The sequence below is a fragment of the Sylvia atricapilla genome, chromosome 5 (genome assembly GCF_009819655.1).
Source record: "Sylvia atricapilla isolate bSylAtr1 chromosome 5, bSylAtr1.pri, whole genome shotgun sequence".
In the NCBI taxonomy this organism is placed as follows: Eukaryota; Metazoa; Chordata; class Aves; order Passeriformes; family Sylviidae; genus Sylvia; species Sylvia atricapilla.
This window is the reverse complement of record NC_089144.1, coordinates 34,649,230-34,666,979: the sequence shown is the minus strand read 5'-3', so window position 1 is coordinate 34,666,979 and position 17,750 is coordinate 34,649,230. Positions and strand designations below refer to the sequence as shown.

The following is a 17,750-nucleotide window of genomic DNA, read 5'->3' as shown; positions in this document are numbered from 1 at the left end:
AAAATCTTGGAGATGAATTCAGATCACCATGATCAGTTTTGGGGGGTTTTTTACTACTGAGTAATGCATGGAATACAGAGGCAAGGAGGAGGGCAGAGAGAGGTACATGAAGGAGTGATTTAAAGAAAAGCAAAAAAGATTATACAAACAAAACACATACAATGACACTTATACTGCAAACTACTGAAGTAACCCACAAACAATTTTTAATGTAAAATCAATAGTTTATTGCCATGCTACAATTTTTTTTTCCAAATGAAGTTGGCACTGGTAAGGGGGAAAATGTACATAACACATTTTTTTAAAAATGCACATTTGGTAAGCTTTCTCAATAATGACAGCTTAAAAGAAGTGAAATTATTTTTTTTAAGATTAATGTGGAATGGCATAAAAATACACTCTTTCTGCATAGTATAAGAAATACGGAATGTTTGTAAAAACAAATTAATTGAACAGGGAAAATTACTTGAAATTTTATAAACAATTTGGCAATGGTACTCCCACTGTTTAGACTTTTTTATATAAAAGAAATAAAAATCTAGAAAGCTACCTTTATACAAAGTTCCTATATTTATGCCTTTAAGTAGGAAAAAACATTTCATAATGCAAATTAGGACATACAATAATCTTACAATATGATACAATGTAATGACAAGAAAGGAACATACAACGAAAGATTTTGGCCTTTGTAGAAATGTCTGTTTCTGCATTGAATGAATGCATTTGTGGCACACTGGTGGCTACTGTATCACTACGAACAGCCAGCTTTTGGCCTGTGCCTTGGCTGGGACACAGACTGCTCTCCAGGAGACCAAAGGTGATGCTGCAATGAAGCCAGACGTGAGAAAGGCAATGTGCCTGCTGGACTGTGGGACACCATACAACACTCTTTCCTCTCATACCAGAGCATCTCTTATACATTCAGTTATTAAGTACCAAAGACTTTCAAGTGAGAACATCTGTTTTTGCGATTTGGCAAAATTTCAAAATACAAAGTTAGTACCAAATATAATATATATATATATATAAAATGTGGGTGTATGATATACACACATATTCCAATGCAAGAAACCTGCATTATTATGGAGTTAAATTCGCTGGCATCCATTCCTAAATAACATAACCATTAGAAAATTAGTGTAATCCTGACCTTTCACACATTTTAGAATCACTTCCTCTTTCATATGCAATAGTTAAAGCAATATATATGCAAGTATGACTAAGAAATCAAAATTCCTATAATTATCTGAACTCTGACCACAACAAACAGGATTTGGTTTTCAGTACATGTAATTAAATATATTTATATTTTTACATCTTTTTAGACCATTCCTGAAGAACTTGACCAACCAGGTCCTCAGGTGTAGCAGAGCTGTTATGTCAGCAGAACCTGATCTTGCAGAAGCACAACCAGTGGCCCTTGAAGTCAACAGGAATCGTTTGTTTGGCTTCAAAGGACACTGCATGCAGACTGAACAAGCTCTGGAAGGGTAACCCTGCTAACAAGGAAGATTTCCTGATGACATCAAAGCTCCTTGTCAGACTTCCTTTCCTACTGCCAAGGGGAAGGACTGGAGCAAAAGATACATGGACTCTGGGCTCTCTGGGTCGTTTGGCAGGTACAGGGTTGTGTACATGGCACAGCCCCAGCACCAGGGATTGGCAGGGTGAGCTTCACAGCACCTTTTATACTAAGGCTTCTCATGGAAAGCAGAAGAGCTGCTTCCCCCACACTCCTCACTTGGCAATTCTGTCACTACAGGTCTCAGACAGGAGCTCTGGCTGGGACCACAAGGCATTTAGTACTTACTAGACACAGAGGAAGATGGTCCCTGTCCTGAAGGGCTTGAGTCTATTTCTAAATCATAGTTTTTACATAATCTCCTTTCTATATACACATATTTGCTACATAAAATAGAATTACACCAAAGTAATGGATATAGCAGAAAACACTGTCACAATATATGTATATTACCACACTAAATAATTACTAAAACTGTAAGAAAAATTTTTAAAATGCCCTTCATAATGTATAAAAATATAGAAATGTCCAACACTTGTTTCATCAACCTTATTTCTCATATTCTATTTCTACCTGCACACCTACATACTTCCAAGCAAAATACTGCGTTAATCTGGAGTAAACACCGTGTTAGGAAAATATCTTCCTAAGACATCTGACAGACTTAGTCACATACCTTACAGCACAGCACAAGAAATAATGTGTACATGGTCAGAGTTGCAGATGCTAAGTTGCTCTCTTTTTTTTTTCCTTCTGATCCACTTATCTTGTCCAAAAGAGGAAGTAATTCCTAAAGATTGTGAAAGAACCTCAACATGACTTCCTTTTTTAATAATCCTCTGTAAGAAAGATATCAGCAAACCTGACTCCATCTTAACGCAGTTTTTTGTGGTGGAATTTCTTCTGGATTCTTTTTCTTGGAGTGTATATGAATTAAAAATAAAGATATAATAAATGAACTTAGGTTTATATTAAGTAAATACTGTCAAATATAAATGCCTGAATTGCTACCTCAAGGAAGAGATGGGAAAGACCATATAATTAAATTCCAAAAATACCTAGCTCTATCTATCACAATGTAGGACCAGACTCCTTTAGGGGAAATAGGAGAATTTCAGAATTTAAGTCCACTACTATTTCCTATTCCATTAGTTTCATCTTATTTTCAGCCATTAAATAAATTAGTACAGTGCAGAAACGGAATTTCACCATTGATCTCACCTTACATGAAGCGAGGAATACTGCTTAGAAATAGATGTCCAAATCAGATACATCCTTATATGCTCAAAATAGTAACATTAATCAGAATTTCCATTTTTACTTCACCGACAATGAATAAGAACAATCTGCTCTCTCCTGAATCTTTCTCATTGAGAAGTGGTTAAATATAAAACAAAAACAAGAACAGCCAGATTTTGAGCCAATACACAGTGTTATAAAACCAGCAAAGTCAACTGCTGGTCTGTCACCTATAAAAAGCAGCCCTGTTTTGACATTGGTTTGGACTTCGTACAGTTTACACATTTTCGTGATCCTTTTTACACCCAAGCCCTAGTCAGAGGTGCAAACACACACAAATACCCAAACACTGGGGAGGGGGAAGGACATTTTATCAATGCATTATATGAAATTTCTACTTCAACACTTACATTTTCTATAAAAGCTCTGAAGACTTTAATAGTAGTGCTTCAATGCACATTATCAGATTCAACCCCTGTCAAATGCAAAACATACTTAATTAGAGGAAACAAAAGATGTTCTAATGAGTGTCAAGGTTTTCAGAATGGTCTTTTTCAATATTGCTCTAGGAAGTCAGCAAAAAACACCGCAACATTTAAAACAATTGGTCCTCCTTCTGACAGAATTTTGAGGGAAAATCCTGATATAACAATGGAATAAATTCTCACTCCCTGTATTTCTAGCACAATTTTGGTCACTTTTTTGTGTTCTTCAACAACTCAGTTTTCCTGTTTAAAAGATACAGTAATGTGTGTCTTTCCCAAATCATTGCACTAAAGGAATACCTAGAGTTAAAGGTTTCCCCTTGTCAAATGTGTTTGAAGGGCAACAACCGACGGCACGTTATGAATGGAAAGTACAACTGATGGAGACGCTACCATTTTTACAGGACCTAGTTTATGTAAACCTAACATGCCACATTTACTAAAGAAAATGATTACATATTTCTAGTTTCTCAGTCTATACACCTGTGGGCCCAAAATAAATATGATCTAGATACCATGGACAGATTTCAGCTGAAAACTGAATCCTAAATTACAGACACTAAATCTAACATCACAGCCTTTAAAAGAGACTGAATTGAAAAAATATTTACCAAGTCTCAAAGGGTAAAGTGCATTGCAACTGCATCTACTTCAAGGGGCAGAAAATAAGGAATGCTAAAGATGAGTAGTGTGGGTGACAGGGACTACCCAGTATGTTTGCAGCGTACACAAAACAAGAAGAAGTGTTATCCCACCTGTAAAACATAACAGGCTATAAAAGTAGTCCTGGAAAATATGTCATCAGACTTGTTAATACAATTAAGGCTACAGACAGTTGAAATTTCAGTATGTTCTAGGGACCAGAGCTAAGAAAACATTGTGAAACTTGCAACAATGTAAAAAATTTGCTCAGACGTTGTTTCTGTCTGAGGCTATTCAGAATAAATGCATAGGACAGTGCACTGGAACTAAGGAGGGGTATGGCTGATTGTTGAAACTTCAGCAGGTCTCTTAAGATCTACCCAAAGCCTCTGCTTCCCTATTTAGTAGTTAAGAATATTATTACTTCCCTGCCTCGCAGATGTGTTTTAAGGGTCCAGTTAATTAGTCCAAATTATACAGATGAGGACTGTGTATTTCTAAGCAGCTAGCTAGGTCAAACAGGTTTGCCTCAAAACACATGCCGAAGCATTAGCCCAGCTCACAAACTTAAGTGAGCTATATGCTAAGAACAAGAATCACACCAATATTATTAACCCAGTAAGTATTTTGCAATACATGGTAATTTCTCTTCAGTACAGACCAGGAGATCCATAAGGTGAGGCAATGGCAAAGATGTGAGGGAGCAGTTACAGAATCACAGAATCAGTAGGCTTGGAGAAAACCTCTGAGATCATTGAAGTCATCCTATGACCGAACACCACCTTGTCAACCAGACCACGGCACCAGCTGCCATGCCTGACTTTCCTTGAATACCTCCAGGGACAGTGACTCCACCACCTCCCTGGGCAGCACATTCCAATGCCTAATCAGCCTTTCTGTGAAGAATTTCTTGCTAACATCTACCTGGCACAGCTTAATCCTATGTCCTCTTGTCCTGTTGCTGGCTGACTGGGAGAAGAGACCAACTCCCATCGGACTACAACCTGTAAAATGCCTAGCTCCGGGTAGTCTTTACCTTCTTGAGTACCAAGATCTCCTCACAAGTCAGCAAATCTATCACAAGAGTATGCAGAGGCTGACCATGAAATAATTGATAAGGTTTAAAAAAACAAAAAAAACAAAAAAACAAAAAACTCTTTTAAGTTCCTCACAATCGTCTCAGTGACTCCCATCTTTTACTTCAGCAAATAATGCTCTTTGTCCATCTGGTATTTCAGTACCATACAGTCTGTAAAGAATAATGAAAGCCAGAGTGAAAAGGTGGGCTGATACTACCTAATGGTATGGCAAGAGACATGTATTTTCAGGTGCTACTACTGTTGCCACTACTAAATGAGAGAAGACCAAAGAAAAAGTTGTAGGAACAGAAATACACACCAATTTAAAAGACAGAAAATAATTGTAGTTTGGTTTTTATAAAACTTCAAATATTGCATGGAGACCCTCAATGCTTTTTCAGATCTCCAAATGGCTTTTCTTGCATGTTTCTCCTCACAGTTCAAGGGTTATTTTACATCATACCAGTTCACACAAGTGTCAGTTCCTTTGCAATCACAGGCTCAAGAGCAATCTCTCCTGCTGCTAGTACCAAGGTGCACCTGCAATACTGCCAGAATTCTAAGATTATTCAGAGTATTAATAAACAAAATAGAAAAAAACTTCTAAGGGTGCCTCTGGCATATCCAACAAACAACATTCTACCTGGATGTACCTGTAACACGGAGCAGCCATCACTGTAACCAAATTCATCAACTGCAAAAGGAAAACAAGTATGCTCATAGATAATACTACCTTCAGATAATTTACTACGTATCTTTTTAAATTAAAGTACACTATCACCTATGGATGCACATTACTAGAACGTACAACTTCCTATAAAGAACTATCAAGTCCAGTACCCTGCCTCCCGTGTAACCTGTGTTTGATGCTTTAGAGGAAGACAATAACTGCATAATAAACCTTTCCAGTTGTGCAATAATGCATGCTGCTGGAGAGCTGGGATATTTCTGTCAGGCATAAAAAAGTAGAACACTGGACGAAGACAACCATTTGACCTTCAAGAGTCTTGCTTTGTCAAATGCAGAGAGTAAGACAAATACATAGATGACCCTGAACAATTAAAGCTATGTACAAAATTTTGACTTTTAAAACAAGACATTATGGAACAAATAAAAAGGAAACACACAAATGCAAAGAAAAGAAGGCACACTGAACTAAGAAATGACAAGAGAGCCTTAATTCTTACAGCCCACCTGTGAATTCCTTCACAAAAAATCCCAAAACTCTGATCAGATTAAAATTTTGTCAGATTTCAGAGGGAATTTGATACGACACTTGGAATTCTATTCCAGTGGAAGGAGCTTAAGGCTAGTTTTTTGATGTGTTTATAGCTCTGATCAACAACCGCCAATGTGACCTCTCAAATATTACACAAGTTAGGAAAACTGTCAGGAATTAGAGGCCTTCTTGCCCACAGACAAAAAGGGTGTGGTGTTTATATTCCTTGAGATGAACCAATATATCTTGTGTATGTCAAACTGAGTGAATTAACGCATTACATACATTTCATTCTGGAGGAACCACTTCAATGGAATGAATGTCACAAATGTATATTGAAAGATTAGGTTTACCTGCTAATAATGCACATATCAAGAGGCTTTAAAAAGTGTTATAAATACCATTAATGAGTATAGGCACCAGACCAGAATATTTATAAATCCAAAACTGGCATGTCACTCAGACTCTAATCAATTAAAGAGGCACTGTGAAAGGTGGTGATGCTGCTATGCAGTAATTACTTCTACTGTAGAATGAAATAGTGTTACCTAAAATGAATACTTGCTCTACATTAATTCCCTTTAGTAAGACAAGTACACGAAGTATGCAGAAAAAGTTCTATTAGTCTATAAAAGGCGTTAGTGTTAAGAAATGCAAAGTACTCGCATCTTCAATTTTATAAACTTCACAAAAGGTGCAAATGATTCAATGCTCCCCAGGCTCACATAGGCAGGTCAGTACTGTTATGTCTAGTTTTCCTAGAAGTACCATCATCTCGGGGCAGTGCTTTTTGCAAGCTTGACATAGCAGCAGTTCTTTCAATGTCTATCACAGCATACAGCTCTGTGCGCCTGGTTGGAGTCTGCGGAAGTGGAGTGGTGGGGGTTTTTGGAGTCTGAGGGTTGTCAGAGTCACTACCACCTTCCAAGTCAACCTGTATATAGTTGAGCTGCCTGTGTTCTAAACTTGGACGCCTAATGTCAAAGTTAAAGACTGTTGGGGTACAGTCCCGACGTCGTGAAAATTCTACTTTATGAGCACTTGCTGGTACTGTTACATTCTCTGTATTAACATAGTTATGCATTAGATCTAGGTTATTGTGGTAGCCATTCAGAGACGGGGTCTTTGGTCCTAAACTGTCATCTTCGTCTCTGCTCAGCTTGCGGGCTTCCCAAACAGGAGGCAAGGATGGCAAGTTCTCGTAGTTCAGCAGTGCAGTTCTTCTCTGAGCAGAGTTGTTAATGTTCTGGGTGTCTGAGGTACTGGTTGATGTCAAGCGACCTCTCCTGACCCCTGAGGCACTAGGGATTGATAACCTATTTATATTTTCATACATCAATTTATTACCAGATGGTGTCTCTCTACGTTCATCACTGTCATACCCAGTGTCCCATTCAGTGTTGTTTGTGCTGCTGCCACTAACTTGATCTCTCCCAAGTTGTTCCAGTTTCTCTCTTTCCATTAACTGCCTTTGAACAGGTGTTGGTCCTAAAACAAACTTCACTCCTTCAGGCTCCAGGAGAACCTGAGCATCTCTGTCATCAGTACACATCTGATCTTCTTTCACTTTAGTTGTTTCAGTGTTTGAAAGCTTTGATTCCAGTGGCACATGCACACTTGATCGATTTTTTCTTTCCTCTTGTACTCCAGTAGTGTTTACGTAAGTGTGCACCTAAAAGGAAAAGAAAAAAGAAGAAATTCAAGCACTATTGTGCCTTTCCCGCACCTCCAAACTTATTAGCTTCTTAACTCCCCACTTTTCTAGACAAAATACCTGAAAAGAAAAACTTGTGATGGCAGGTGTTTAAGAGCAAAAGTCACCTCTCTGGCATTTTGCTGAACTGTAGTCAGTTTTAGGTTTTTCCCCTGAAATTTTGTTATTAGTTATGTTAATGTTCCTCTAACAAAAAAATTTATATCTTACACTGATAATGATTTTTATTTGATGTTTTATCTCAAATAAAACATGTTTGTGCTCTAGTTCTAGAGCTTGGCTCTAATCAAGGCCACTGTGGGCTGCTCCAACTTAGCTCATTACTCCACCTGGGCAGACCACTGAGAGGTCTATTTTGTTGTCCCTTACTGGTGACCAAAATTTTATGTTTTTAATTTCCACACTGCAAGGAAATCTACTGTCCATACAAAGGCAAAAAAACCCAAAAGAACACAACAAAAAACAACCAAAAAGAAAACCACAGAGAGACCTAAGAAAACCCTCAGTCTCTTGCCTTATGTACTACTCCAGGAACAGAAAGAGAGGTTGGGTCTACAGGAAGAACTACCCATTCCTTCTTCAAGAGCCAACAACCTCCTAAGAACAGGAACTCAAGTAGAAAAATGTACAATTCCATATGAAGTGTGGCACTTATAATTAAAACGAAGCAGGAGTTGGCACCATATCACTAATAAAGGCAGAAATACTCTCCTAGGTTACATCCCTCCAATTTCCACAGTGGATCAATACCAGACTGAATGGGAAAGACTGCATTCCTTCTCTAAATTTTAATTCTATGTCTGGATACACAAAGAGCAAAAGTAGTATTTTTACAGCAGCAGTCATGTAGCTTGCCAACCTCTCTGACAAGCTCTGCAAGCTGAAGTGTCATTTACCAGCTCACTTGACTCCTCCACTGATTTTTTAAACTCACTATTCAGTACCTCCAATGATAAGACCTGAGCTCTTCTGGGAGGGCTCCTAACAAATCCTTCCTCACAAGACAGTTCACAGCACTCAGCTCTGGCTACCTTCTCTTGTTTCCAACACTGTTTCTTGTCACACTTGAAAGTTCTTCCTAAACCACATGAGATTTTTAAATTTGACTATCATTTCCATCAGCAACCTGAATGATGAGAGAGAACATACCTTGACAGTTTTCAGTCTATCCAGACTGGTAGGGTTTCTACTGAGAGGGATCTCAGCAGCCTGGAGAACCAATCTCATAGAAACCTTATGAAGTTTAGCAACAGCAAATACAAAATCCAGTGCTTGGTATGAAACAACACCAACAGTACAGGCTAGATGCCAACTGATTGAAAACAGCCTTGCAGCAAAACTTCAGGGATCCAGGTGGATGGTAAGTTGAATGTGTGTCAGCAGTCTGCTCTTGCAGCAATGAGAACCAAACATGCATGGGTTTGTGTCAGCAGTAGCACAGCCAGTAAATGAAGGAAATTTACTATTACCATCAATTCAGCTCTCACTAGACTGAACCTTAGCTCAAGTAAAAGACAGCACCATACTGAGGCAAGTCCAGTGGAGGGTCATGACTAGAGAGGAGCTGGAGCACATGACATACAAGGAGAAGCTGAGGATACCATGTTAGTTCCATTAAGGCAGGGAAACACCTAATAGCTGTTTTCAACTACCTAAGATATAAGGCAGAGACTGAGCCAGACCCTCTTTGGGGATGTTCAGAAAAAGGCCAAGGGACAGCCAACACCAGATGTAACAGGCAAAATTCTGATAATATATTAAGAGAGAAATGATTTCACAACGAAAGTGGTGAAACACTGGAACAAATGGCTCAGATTCTGTGGAATCCCCTTGCCTGTAGTATTCAAAACATGACCAGGACAAGGCCTGCAGCTGTCTCTAATTTAAAACTTTGATCTAGAGGACTTGAGGTCCATTCTAACCTGAATTATTCAATGGCTTCTATTTGGCAAATAGAAGACATATATGAAGAAGCTTTTTGATCAAGATCTCTCATTATAATGTACAATTACTCATGTTTAAAAACAATTACTAAAATTTTTGAAAAGAGTATAACACAAACACACATTTTCTGTATCTTTATTTTTACATAAAGTATGAATTCCTCAGCAAGCCACTCTACAAAATATCATTTTAAAGAGGCAAACCAAACACTTTTCTGAGGTAGTTAAAATACTGTAAGAATACATTACACCTGTTACTGAAAAAGGCAAGTGAAAGCCTACAGAACAATCATTAGAAAAATCTGAAGTAAAATAAAACCTAAGTTGTATGAAGGGAAAAAAACACCCACTTGCTCCTCTGCTACAAGTAATGGATGTGTTGATTCTTCACCGACAGAGGGGAGGCGCGCGCTGCCGACAGAAGGGTGTCTGCTGGAAGGGTGTGATGAAGCATCTCCAAAGGATGGGTATCTGGGGTAGCCGTTGGGTAAACTTTGTGCATTGAACCCAGGAGCTGATTCAATTGGAAAACAACCAAAACCATATTAAAATAGAACATTTTACTGTACATTAATAAGATACTTTAGATATAAAGTATAATTTTCAAAATAGAAAGTAAAGTATGTAAAACAATATGAAATATTCATAAAGCTCAATTTTGCTCAGACGAAGGAAATGGAAAATAGAAAAGCATCCCAGTATTTACCAGAACACATTTCTGAAGCAACCACGGAAATCTAGGTATATTACACACCCAGTAAACTCCCTACAACTTCTTTTTCCCTCATTAACATCTCTGCCTGGCAAACAGAGACTCCTTTAACTAAGCTTCCATTTCTCAATTCCATCAATAAAATGGAATTCGTAGTTTCGAATATCGAGCCATCTGCGTGAGATTTCAAAAATACCAGAAAATTTTAGGCACTACTTTATTCACCCATTCATCTACTCAGAGCAAAAGAAAGATCCCAAACCAACTGCACATGTGATTTAAACAGCATTTCTTTTTCCCCTAATAAGAAGTTTCAAACACTGTCCAACATTACCATTTCTCTGAAATGCTACAAGTAAAGCACATTGATATATCACAAAGCAATTCAATAAGTGTATTCATAAGTGTTCTTATGCAACAACTAAGTTCCCAAAACCTTTTCCTTGAAGATTATCCTCAGCAAGTACCTCAAGAGAATGCATTACTGGTAATTAGCCTCCTAGCTTTAAATTCGCCTTCTTTTTAATTACGTAAAGATTAGATTCAAATCAAACACTATTTTCAGCTAAGTACCACATTACATTCAGGTATGTCATCTGACAGTAAAACCATACTTACTGGTAGGTGTTCGAGGGGTTCTTGGTACTTCCAACTCAGTCTGATGATTATTCCTTTCTACTACTGGCTCTTCTACGACATTTATGCTATTATTCTGCATTATCTCTTGTAACATGTTAAATAGCTCTTCTGCCCGGGCACACTTAAAGGCAAAGATTCCTATAAATACACCAAAAAAAAAAAAAGAAAAAATCAAGGAACATGCCTTACAAGATATAGGTAACTTTCAAAAAATAAAACTGGAATCCACATAATGAATACCTGTTAAAGAAGGAGAAGTGTTATGAAATTTTTATTGCACCAAAACACACAAAAGTACCGTGACAACCTTAAAGTAGTTATCTAATAGAAGAATAAGGTTCCCATGCACCAAAAGTTAAATTAGAACAGAAAACTGATTCAGTTAGGAGCAAAACTAAGTTTTGAGTGCTAAATGAGGGGAAAAAAACAGGGGATTTTTTTTTTTAAGCTGATAAAAAGGATACCTGTTAATTAAGTATGTATTTAACTACAGTGGTGCTACAAAGTCCTATTTCCTAAATCAAATTTCTATTAAACTACCATAAAAATAAGACACCTGCGCAACAGAAAAGGATTTAAACACTGGGTAAAAGTTTAGCTTCTTTAAGAAGACTAAAATGAAAAGCTAGTAAGACAAACTGTGTGGAACAGACAGTAACAAACTAACTGCTTCAGGCTAAAGGATAGACACAGAATACAAAGTTAGCAGCAATACCATGTATTTTGCGTGTGTATTGTGCCACTTTGCCTTTGAACAGCAGGGAGTGTCCCAACTTACCCTCACCAGCAAAGTCGCAGCTTTGGATTATTCTTCCATTGAAAGCATGAAGTTAAAGTTGACACGCTTGTTAAACGTGGGTGCAGGTGCTCATTTCTTAAAGTGAGTATTACAATCTTAAAACACTCTTTACTGAGAACTACCTACCTATATAGCCACTTCTGTAAGTGCAGTTATGTGAATACGCTGGTAATTACTATCATCATATATATTTATTTAGGGACGCAGTGCTGTGACAGATCAGAACCATCACAAATGTTTCACGTGGCAGAAGTTCACACAACCCCAGCTGGGAATACACCAAATGGGCCATGAGGAACAATGCTATTAATATGCAGCTGCTGCATAGAATAAACTTCATGTTTGCAAAACTGCAGCTATCTCTAGAGCGTCTACTACTATATGTCCCTGACCCCTAATCCAGCCATGTACAATAGTCCATGTTTAATATTTTGTATATTTCTGAACAGTCACACCGGATATTTAAACCTTAATGGACAGAAACAAGAATTTTTTTTTAAAAATCTAGGTTTACAAACTTTAAAAAGCTCCCAGCATGTTCCTGAGAAATTCAGCTGCCTTTAAATACATTCCTATTAAATACAGTGTGATCTGTCACACAACATGGTGACATACCAATTTCTCCAGATTTTATATCCTTAATTATCTGTTAGATGTGCTCCCAAGACACATCTGCAAGGTTTTTAATACCTAGAACAAACTCAATGTTTCACCTCATTCCCTTCTTACAACTTATCAATAGAAACAACTTGATATTAAAGGAAAAACCTAAACAAAAATACTGATTAATGCAAGAACAATAAAATAATTGCTGGACACTATTCAGGGAATTCTCAAATGAAAAACTTCTTGGTCATCCCATGAAGCAAAGATGAAGTTTTGCAACAGTGCCCACAAAACCCACTGTAGGTTTCAGGAACAATGTTCCATTGCAAAAGGGCAGCAGAGAACATTTTCTGCCAGATTTCTTTTTTGTCAATATTCACAGTATTTTAGTATTACATAAGGAAGGCAAGAAGCAAAAGAGGGAGGAAAGTATTGCTGCTTACACAGCCTGCTTAATCTTGCTTAAAAAAAATTTAGAAGAAAAGCAGAGATGTCAATTAGACTTGGTGTAAGATTTTGCAGACTTGCTAATAGACTGTAGAGAACAACCTTCAAATTAGTATTTTCAATTAAGTATTATTAGTATCTATTTTTAGTTTTCAGAAGAAGCAGTAAATTAAACCTGCAAAACCAACCCAAGTGATTATCTTCAAAACAAAGTTTATTACTTTAAGAATTATGAAAATTTAGTTTAGTATGGAGTACACTTCAGTGTTTGAAAATATCTCCGTTTCTCATTAGGAGATGAACTGAGTGTGCCTTTTAAACTCCCACTTGAAAAAACTTGTCTTCCGTTACCTCTGCTTGGACAATGAATATTGACTAGGTTTATTTATGATCCAGTTCTTCCATCTTTCTGAGTTTTTAAAAGTGAAATTAAAAAACAAAACCTAAAATTATTGGTAAGAACAAAATTCCAGAAAAACACTGGAACTTAATTGCACAACATATGAATGCTGGAATAGGAATTCCAACCACACACAGCTGTTTCACAGTAGGAAGATGCAAAACAAGGCTGAGAGCTCAACAGAAACAGCTGTTCCCTCAGGGACTGCTGCAGGGAAAAGAGAAACACCTGAATGTTCTCAGAGGGAGCCAACCTTGGCCAAGGCAGGCATGGTCTGGGTACTGGAAAGGTAACCATCTTTTTCCAGTGAAAGCCACTCAAGAAATAACTGAGCACAGCTGAAGTATACACACCTCAAGTCAAAATTTGAGAATTATATCATTGACATTAATGAAAGTGTTATTTGCTTTAGGAAGAGGATGAAACACAAGTGTGTTAGTGAAGGCAACAATAAGGTGAGGACATCCTGTTCATATCAGAACTCCAGGCTTTTAAAATCTTAAAAAGAGAGAATTCTTTGAATTCTGAGGGGATTCCTCCAGTTTCAGATTCTACTGCCTCCCCCTGGAAGTCAAGTCAACCTCTAAGGGAGGAGAATTTCCCTGTCAAAACCATCTCCTAAGCTGACCAAAAGAATACTCACACAGAAGCTTGAAGTCCTCCAGACCTACAAATGCCAAAAACTAATGTGTAACTCAAATCCTCATTCTACCAGAAGACCATTCCCCATAAGGTAACTTTTCTTCCAGAAACCACATTAACATAAAGAACTATAGCCTTTATAACTCTTGCCAAAGGACTGGCAAATACCTTCCAACATGAAACAAATTTCCAAAAAGCTTTATATACAGCATTTCCACATACCTTGTCCAGTTTGACACCTTCGACCACTTTCAAAAGAGAAAAGATTTGAGTCATAGCCATAGCGACGGAGACAGAGGTAGTGCCATTTTACAGAGTCCCTTTTACGGGTGTACAAAATTAGTTCTGTATCTGTAAGTTCCATTATGCCAGAACCCAGTTCATTACCATCATCATCCACATTAATAACCTATAAAAAAGAAATTAAAAAGCATTAGGTAATTACCCTTTTGAGAAACAACACTACTTTTAATAATCTTAATTTCTGACTGGTAGACTCCATCTGTATTTGTTACAATCCTTGAAGTGAACATTTACAAAAAACAAAAGAACTCAGCAAACTCAACAAAACTAGTTTCTGTGCTATTCTAACCCAGAATTTAAAAAATTAAAATAATACTTATTTAAAAACAATACAAATGAGGCTGCCTAACATTACTGTAAAATCTGATGAGAAATTTAAAGTAGAAGAGATTTGTAAGTTAAATATTTTTTTAACTGGCTTTATGTACATATTCTAGTACTCCCACATGGATAAGGCATACCTCAGATAATGGAATCTTTCAGAGCCCCATTTCTAAAAAAAAAATATATTTGCTTTGTCATATAACCCCACTTACAGTTGGGAAAAGGAATGAGAGAAAGGGTAAGTAGCTCCAAGATAAAGCTTCCTTCACATACGTGAAAAGCCTTGCACTGTGCTGAATCACCCGACAGTTTTAGATATTTTTGCTGCCATTTTAAAGTCAACAAATAATTCAAATACCTTATAGTTATCTTGTGTGAAAAGATGCATACAAAGATAAACTCTTGTTCTTTCTGCTTTTAAGCCAGTTTTGAGGTCATCTGCATCCTTTATAGAATTTGGACAATATATATTTCCCCTCTATTTTACCTCACAATGCTGCTTTTAGTGGGATTCTTTCTTAATCAATAAAAAAGCTACCAAAAAAATTTCCCTACAGAATTAATGTTACTCCTTAAAGATATATTTTCAACTTGAAATCTAGTCAATTGAAAAGAATTAAGAATCGCTTCATCTGCCTGTGAGGCTCATGCCCATTTTCCTCATTTTGCAGATTACATTGTTTCATCTCCTCCTCCCCCACCCCCCAAAACCCCACTGCTAAACAAACAATAGAGAAACTATACAAGGAGAAAAATAGGAACTATTACTATAATAGTTACACAGTGATGCATAAAGAGCAAAAAAAACAGAAAAATATTTTATCCTTCAGCTTTCTTAACTGATAATATTAAACATTTCCAGAAATTCCCATGGCTTTAAAGCTCATTTCATTGCTGCCCTCAGGCAACACATGAATCAATTTTTCATTATGGAAGCATTACATTCCTTTGTCAACTCAGAGAGACAGTTTGGAGCACAGAAGCAGATCTGACTTGTGTGACCTATGCAATGGTATGTTGACTTACAGTCACTGACTTCAGCTGCTTCATGCTTAGCACATCAAGCACATGAACAAGTGGTCACTAGCTTATAAATTCCAGAGATATATGAGACAAAAGGGCACTTTAGAAATAAAATACCTCCACAAAAAGGACAAAAGTTTTCAAAATGTATAATCAGTAGTAACCTGGAAGTAAAATCAGCAGTCCTAAAATTTTCTATTGATGACCCCACACTCAGGTTCATAACGACACATTCCCTTATGCTAAGGACTCTTTTCCTAACTTCTATTAACTTCCACAGGCAACACCACTTACTTGGGTCTACCAACTGAAATGGAGATGGATGAAAATCACAGGCCTTCTTCTCTTTTTTAAAGATCAAAACTGTCCTAAAAAGCCTAATATGTCTAGGGAATTCCTGCCACCGCTGATAGGAGAAGGTTTCTCAAAGGCACAAGAGAAACCTATAGCCATAGGCACCTGGAACTCTGCAGTGTTTCAACTGTTCAGGAATTTGAACTCTATTTTCATTAATTTTTTTTTTAATCACAGACCTAGCCTGTAAAAAAATCAACAAAACAGTTCACAGCAGATCACACCAGCTGCCTACCTTAAACTTGTTTCGTTGGTTATCTGGGACAGTTTCTTTATCTGGACAGCTACAACAGCTACCCATGACTTCTTTAGAAGACCATCTGATCTCTAAAGGGGGAAAAAAAAAAAAAAACAACCAACAAAATGATCATTTAGTTCAAGTAAAAATGAAGTAACATCAACAAACAACCCAGTGCAAATTACTCTGACATACAATTCTTCATCATGAATCTTCCACTCACATGTCAAAAAAATCAATGTAGATACTACAAATATGATGGTTAATTCAGATTTGACAGTAAAGAGTGGCAACACTGAGCTGTTAAAGTCCTACTAATAACTTAACTTGAGGTTACTCCCAAACATACTCATTTGATCATTTGATTTGTCACCTTAATTCCCATGGTAGCAGCTTGAGGGAAAACAAAACCCAACCACTTATTGTGTGAGATTTTCATCTCCTAAACCAGGCTTTTACACAAATGAGCACTTCCCTAGCTCAGGAGCACCACACTGGAGACACCCCTAAAAGCCCTGGGCTGTAGCAGGTTACCAGGCACAGGCAAAGAGCCCATATGGCAATCCTGAAAGGCTGCCCTGGCTTTGGCAGCTCCAGGGTGGACACATTCCAGGCCTGCAGGCAGCCCAGTAGTGAGGCTCTGAGCATCCAATTTTGAATACTTCCCATACAGCAGTGTATATCAAACTATGTAATCAAAGATAAGGGAAGGAAAAAGCTCACATTCAAGACAAATATTTTAAAATCTGGGATTTTTTTTATTTTTCTTGAGTTCCATTTGGATTAAATTGTGTTACACATTCATTTTAAAACAGGAAAATACTCAAGTAACACTGAACAGCATGGCAAAAGTCATGAAACAAAAAAATCTGGATATTTTTGGTATTTTCATTTAAAGATTTCTGTGTGTATGGCAAAACTTTCAGAAAACAGTATGGTAAAATGTTCACACAATGAAGTCTCACAACCTGCTATTTCAGCCTCTACCACCATGAAAAAGGTGTTAAGTCTCATATTTCTTAAATACAAGGAAATCTGACAAAAGAAAACATAACCAATTTACATCATCTTTATATTGGATAAGAACTAAAATTTCCACTACCCAAATGAAAAACAGGGTAAATTCCTGGAAAAGAGCTATTAAGTCAAAAAGAGATCTGACATTAGAAATCAAGAAGAAAGAAGACACAATGGACTGATAAGTTTTCCTGACTAGAGGGGGAAAAAAAATCTAATGTCATCTTAAGAAAACCATGACTTGGTTTCTAGACAGGCATTTGTACCAGCATGCAGCAGTAGTATCCATGTAGCACTTCAGCCTGCTAAGAGATAAGGTGCAAAGAATACAATGAAGAGCATCTCACTCTTCCACGTTTTTTTGATCAGAAAAGTCACTTGAAAGACTTTTCCTACTCTACTC

The 17,750-nt window shown here is 37.2% G+C and overlaps 1 protein-coding gene across 3 annotated transcripts in view; it reads right to left on the bottom strand.

The window, feature by feature from the left end:
* Nucleotides 1-203: 203 nt before the first annotated feature.
* The window catches only part of FRS2 (fibroblast growth factor receptor substrate 2), a 49,651-nt gene continuing 32,104 nt past the window's right edge, over nt 204-17,750 (bottom strand). For all 3 annotated transcript variants that reach the window (XM_066319153.1, XM_066319151.1, XM_066319154.1), the window contains 5 exons: nt 16,328-16,419; nt 14,311-14,497; nt 11,174-11,332; nt 10,194-10,357; nt 204-7,858 (listed from right to left, as the gene is read on the bottom strand). In XM_066319153.1, the coding sequence (XP_066175250.1) occupies nt 6,908-7,858; nt 10,194-10,357; nt 11,174-11,332; nt 14,311-14,497; nt 16,328-16,393 (1,527 nt within the window). In that variant the 5' untranslated portion in view covers nt 16,394-16,419 and the 3' untranslated portion in view covers nt 204-6,907. The remainder of the gene's footprint in view (nt 7,859-10,193; nt 10,358-11,173; nt 11,333-14,310; nt 14,498-16,327; nt 16,420-17,750) is intronic.